We start from the raw sequence: 6,472 nt of genomic DNA, 5'->3' as shown, positions 1-6,472 counted from the left end.
TGTGCCATGTGTGATGTGTTCATATAGTAGGATTAGTAAATTGGGATAAGATAAGCAAATATTATTTCAAAAGCCCAAAACTACAATAATAACTCAACTACTATACCCCTCCATCTCCTTATCCCATTACATTGTAACAAACTTTAGATATTAAACAAGAATTTTCACTATATTTATATGTAATCATGCAATCGGTTTGAATGTCTACTATTAGAACATTAAAATTTACTTTTAAAGTACGGAGTATATTATATATATCTGTATATTTTATAACATGATTATAAACTATTTTGTATGAAAAGTCAAATAAGACAATCTTTAAACGACGAAGATAGACAGGTAGTACACCTTACACTATTCGCCTTAGAATCTTCCAAGCACTTGTTCTAGCCTGTGGCTGGCTGGTTTCCTGGTTAGACACTTTCTTTTAAGTCAATGGAAAAATGGGAAACAAAAATGCAATTATTATTTTAATACTCCAAAAAGAAAAAAATAACACGCAAAAAGAAATAAAAAATATTGAGAAATAATCACCACTACTTAGCTAGTACCAAACTTGGTCTCTGGCGGCCCCTATATATAAACTTGCTGATTTTCAATTTGCAACCATACAATACTACCCCAAAACACTTATTTTTATTTTGTTGTCCCAAACTTTTTAAAAAATGGGGTCCGAAACACAAATTATTCACAACCATGAGCTCGATCAGCTTGTACATGTGTTCATGATCTCGTTCCCCGGCCAAGGCCACATTAATCCACTCCTTAGGCTAGGTAAGCGAATTGCCTCTAAAGGCTTTTTGGTTACTTTTACCACTACTGAGAACCTCGGCCAAGGTATCCGAGGTTCTAATGATGCTGTATCGGATCAACCCGTCCCTATTGGGGACGGGTTCATCCGATTTGAATTTTTCGATGATGAATGGCCTGATGGTGACCCAAGGAAGTTTGACATGGATCAATATCTTCCTCAACTCGAGGATGTGGGCCGCCGTTGGGTACCCGAGAGACTAGCTGCTCTGGCCCAAGAGGGCCGGCCCGTTTCTTGTTTGATTAATAACCCGTTTATTCCTTGGGTTTCTGATGTTGCTGAGGAATTGGGTTTGCCTAGTGCTATGTTGTGGCCTCAATCATGCGCTTGTTTCCTTGCTTACTATTATTTCCACCACAACATGATCCCTTTTCCTACCGAAGACGCCCTTGAAATCGATGTCGAAGTTCCAACTCTACCCCTACTAAAATGGGACGAGATCCCAACTTTCCTTCACCCGACCACGCCGTATGCTTTCCTCAAAAGGGCAATATTGGCACAATACAAAAACTTATCTAAACCTTTTTGTATCCTTATGGATACATTCTACGAGCTAGAGAGGTCGACGGTGGATCATACCGTCGAACTCCTAGCTCCAACCCCGATCAGGACCATCGGGCCACTTTTCAAAAAACCCATTCCTGGTGGGGCCCGGGTTCGGGCTGACCCGCTCAGGCCCAACCAGGACTGCTTAAAGTGGCTCGATGGAAAACCCGATGGGTCAGTAGTGTACATATCATTCGGGACAATCGTGTTTCCGCCACAAAAGCAGATAGACGAGATCGCGGCCGGTATCGAAGCGGCCGGGATCACGTTCTTGTGGGTGATGAAGCCACCCGCTAAGGAAGCCAAGATGAGCCCGCACACTCTACCCGACGGGTTTTTGGATAGAATTGGCGATAATGGCAAGGTATGATTTTTTTTTATTTTTTTTTATTTTTTCCCTTTTTTTAGCAATTGATTGTTTCTAAAATTCAGTACTGAACTAATTAAAAAAAACAGTTAAAGATGAATAGTAGTATAGTACCATGGGATTCTTTTCACCGACAAAACATTGAGATACGTGAATTTGTGAACTTTCCTCCTCTTTGTCAAAGTTAATTACTTTTCATGTAACGTGACTTGATTTAAAACAAAACAATTCCAAAAATTAATGATCAATTTTTTTTTAATAAAATGATGTCTTTTTGCAAATAATAGTACTCCGTAACGTAGTTGGTATTTTTAAATTTAGCTATTTCTTTGTTTTATTTAACAAATCTCAATTTTAAAATGATCATTTTTTTTAATAATATGATTAGGTAGGTACTTATTTAAGTAGTATTATAATGGTACTTGGTCTAAGAAATTCTTGACCAAAATATAGAATCTTGGGATCCCTCCCTGTTTCGTTTGTTTGGTGTTGGTTCAATGAAACATAGTGTAAATGGGACAATAACATCGATGTAATCGATCTACCCTGTAAATCCGTATTTATCTAGCTCGATTTTAGTACTTTCTCTGTTTTCTATTAGTTGTTTCATTTGTTTTTAAAAACGATCTTGTTAGTCTTTTTTTTTTCTTTTACTAATTCATCATAATTAAAGATAGTTTATACGTTATATGGAAAATAATATTGACAAAATTTAACGGAAGGAATACTCCAAACATTCATGAGATCACCTTTACACACTAATCTAGTACAAAAGCAGAAAATATAGCGCTGACAAGTCGGGTGTTACATAAGTGCATTTGCCGTCACCTTTGGTCCACATTACAGTACGGAGTATTAAATACTGCGTACTGTATAACTGTATAAACGATATAGAAAAATATTACGAGTAGTTAAAACAATTTGCCTTTTTCTTTCAATTAAAATGATAGGTTAGGTCGTGTTTCATTGATGTGATCCAACTTGTGTATTTAAACTTATTAGATTAGATAAGAACTTACAAAGTATTAATGTAATCCACATTTCTAGGTTTTGGTTGGTTTAACATAGAATCGTTCAAAATTGTACTTGTGAATTCTTATTGTTTTGCATTGCGATTATCCAAACCTAAAAAACAAAAAATTTGTAACATCCCTTTTATTCTGCCAAAAGTAAAGTAAACTTACATAGTATCTTCTTTCAAATAAAAGAATAAAAACCTTGTGTTTCGGCAATAAATTTTAGTCCAAGATACCTACTACGGAGTACTATATTAATTTGAGTTGTTGGAATTATTTATTTATTTGTAATGTTTGTTTTTTGTATTGTTCAAAGAAAAAAAAAAAGTCTTTTGTTATGGTATGATTTTCATTATGAGGTTAGATTGTTTACCAGCTTACAAGAATTGATACACAGTTACATTGTTTAGGACCAGTATATATTAAGATGACATTATGGGTGATGTTAATAATTGTGGTCATGTGGTGTAGTAATTTCCTGATACACAATTTAGTGAATCTAATAAAGTCTCCTACACAAAATTGCAGGTGGTCCAATTTGCTCCACAAGAGCAAGTCCTAGCACATCCGGCCGTGTCATGTTTTGTGACACATTGTGGATGGAACTCGACTATGGAGTCACTCTCCTACGGAGTACCCATGGTAGCGTTCCCTTCATGGGGTGACCAAGTGACCGATGCAAAATTCATTTGCGACGTTTTCAAGACAGGAATACAACTTACTAGGGGCGAGCACGAGAAAAGGCTCATCACTAAGGAAGAAGTCGAAAAGTGTTTGAGAGACGCCACCTCAGGACCTAAGGCAGTTGAAATGAAGAAAAACGCTCTCAAGTGGAAGGACTTGGCAGATGAAGCAATAGCCGATGGTGGATCATCGGATAAGAATTTCGATTTTTTTATCGATCAAGTACGAAAGAGGGGTGAAATTGTTGTTGCAAATGCTAAGAAGGTTGCTAATGGTTTTCCTACTAAAGAAAATGGACATTAATTAATCTCCAAATGCATTGAAGATTATGTGCTTGGATATAGAAGAAACTACAATTACTACAACGAGCCCAATTTGGCTGATTTTATGGGTAGGGCCAACTTATTTACACATTTTATTATTTTATTTTTCTTCTAATTATATTTTCTATACCTTTGCACATTTTTTTGGGGACCAATATTGGAGTTACTTTATACTTTAGCCCGGCTCTTAGAGTGCGTGCCTATGGCAACGCTTGAATATAGGAAGGTTCCTTCACTTTAAAGTTAAATCATTTCATCAACTATGTGAGGCGTGAGCAATAACTGGAGGAATTTCTGTTTTTTTTTCTCCCCTTTTTTTTTCCCCTGTTGTATCTTTGATATTTACTATTGTGTAAAGTTATCTAATATCATTATTTTATTTATTCACATTGTTGTTAATTTCTTCAAGTTGTTGTTTTGATCATCTATAGTAAAAGGTTACGTAATTCCTATATACTCGTATGATGTATTTTCTTTTAATTATTTCAAATTGACTTTTGTACTACTCACATGTATAGTAAAAGGTTACGTAATTCCTATATATTCGTATGATGTATAGTAAAAGGTTAGTTAAGCTATACATTATATCCCTACATTTTAATTATTTCAAATTGACTTTTGTACTACTCACATGTCTTGAATACGCTACATTATGAATTGAAACATATATAAAAATGCATATTCGATTACTTGTTAAAGTCATACTCATCTTTGGAAACAACATAGGTGAATGTTCTACATTATTGATAAAATGTACTCTGTATGATAGATAATCGACAACTCTACAGAGCTAATGAGATATTCCTTCAACTAACATATGCTTTTGGAATAAAGTGTTCTTGGACAGTATATTAACACATGCAATCGGAGCATTTATTTCTATCTTTTTTTCTCGGACCTTTTTAGTGGACTCATATAATTAATAAATAAACAAAAAATAGTAATTACTCTTAAAACTTTTATTTATCTAGAAAAGTGCAAAAAGTCTAGTGAAATAAAATGATATAAGCGGTGATTCTAGAAAGAAAACTACTTTGTATTATCAATCATTATCGTTTGATAACAATAATCGATAACGATTGATACAATAAAAGTAGTGACTAAATATTGAAGATCAAATTCTAGCAGCCTAGATATAGTCAAGCATCACAACCACCAGATGATGACACCCTTGTATGCAATTGAACTGTAAACCATGTACGAACAAAATAATTAATTAGCAATCACGCCTTTAATCAGTAACAACTCCATATTTTCAAATACACAAGTAGTTGATTACTTGCACTCGTACATCGCATTGCATGAAAAGTCATACTTTATTATGGAGGGATTAATCAACACTGTTTAATTGCATTTAGGATGAAGTTGTGCGCTACAATTAAGTTTTAATTAATTATTATTATTTGATCTATATAATATGTTATAGAATTAGATGATATATACGTGCTCACTTGTTCGAGTTGTTTCTTTGCACGTTAGTAGAGTGGCTGTTGATTTATTATTAGGAGTTTTACATAACATGGCTTCATGTAATTAGAGCAAATATGTCACATTTTCACATAGCATATATTTTATTATGACTGTTTACCCGTATTAATCTCCAAAAAGGAGGCTAAAGTTGTTGAAAACCTTTATGACTTTCGGTCGTAAAGCATGAAATCAATTCTCATTAAATTAAGATAATTATAGGAGAGTTATTTCTAAAAATCTCACCTATCTTATAATTTCTAACCTTGTTGAGAGGTAATTAAAACTAGAGTGCGTGATATTTTGGGGATGAGATCTCTTATTCTTCGTTCCCCTCGCTCTTAAAAGACCTCGTTTGCTGATTCGAGTTGGATTAACTCTTAAGAAGTTTTGACTTGATCAGTACAACAATTTTTCTTATCTGCGTATAAAAGATCAAAAATATTCAGGCACTAACTTTCGCTATCTATTTATTCTTGATCATGGGCAAGGATTTTGTTAGATTTGTCTTTGATAAGGTCGTGTACCTTAAATCAAAGTATGAATAGTTGACCGGTCATGAATTATGAATACCCTTTGATCGGGCACTAACTTTCTTATTAGGGACCTTCGAAGTTCCTCTATAAAAGTACAAGTGTTATTGAATTCTAAGAAGTAAGTTGTAGTTATCGTAATTCATGATTTAATTAATTTAAATATTTTGATATTTCTATGATATTAATAAAGACATTACAAGCTAGTAATGTGACAATTAAATCCAAAAAATCGGACTTAAAATAGTGTTACATCCATTAAAAACTTAAAACGTATTTTATTATCTTTTTGGCAATGAACTTTGTAAGAGATACGGAAACACAAGTGATATGGATGGGTTGGAAATCTTGGAATTGCATGTGAGGATATGGAAGGCGTACATAAGCCCCAGCAAGCAGTGCTGTCGCATTCACTTCTTTATTCTCCAAAAGATGCGGTAGAATATTTACGGAATCTCTTTAAATTAATATCTCAAGTACAATCTTGCATTATTACTCTCTCATATTCTATTTAGTTGACCCTACGTAAGACTTGACTCACTTAATAAGATTTTATCCTCAGATTATATAGAGGTAAAAGTTCGAATCTTATGAGGTGAGGGTGCTTGGAAGGTGAAGATCCCTTATTTGTTAGATGTCATGCATGATTTAAATTTGAAGCTCGAGTAAAAATTATTAAGTAAAAAAAAAAAAAAATCGATTAATATTAATATTGCTTATTACGT

At 33.8% G+C, this 6,472-nt stretch overlaps 1 protein-coding gene across 1 annotated transcript; it reads left to right on the top strand.

The window, feature by feature from the left end:
- The first annotated feature begins 568 nt into the window (after window positions 1–568).
- On the top strand, window positions 569–4,130 carry LOC145558924 (gallate 1-beta-glucosyltransferase 84A23-like). The gene is made up of 2 exons (XM_081620298.1): window positions 569–1,721; window positions 3,269–4,130. The coding sequence occupies exons 1-2, from the start codon at window positions 666–668 to the stop codon at window positions 3,725–3,727; spliced, it is 1,515 nt and encodes a 504-aa protein (XP_081476424.1). The 5' UTR covers window positions 569–665; the 3' UTR covers window positions 3,728–4,130.
- The last annotated feature ends 2,342 nt before the right edge of the window (window positions 4,131–6,472 follow it).

This window comes from Chenopodium album, chromosome 9, assembly GCF_948465745.1.
Source record: "Chenopodium album chromosome 9, dcCheAlbu1.1, whole genome shotgun sequence".
Classification (NCBI taxonomy): domain Eukaryota; kingdom Viridiplantae; phylum Streptophyta; class Magnoliopsida; order Caryophyllales; family Amaranthaceae; genus Chenopodium; species Chenopodium album.
This window is presented reverse-complemented; position numbering and strand designations above follow the sequence as displayed.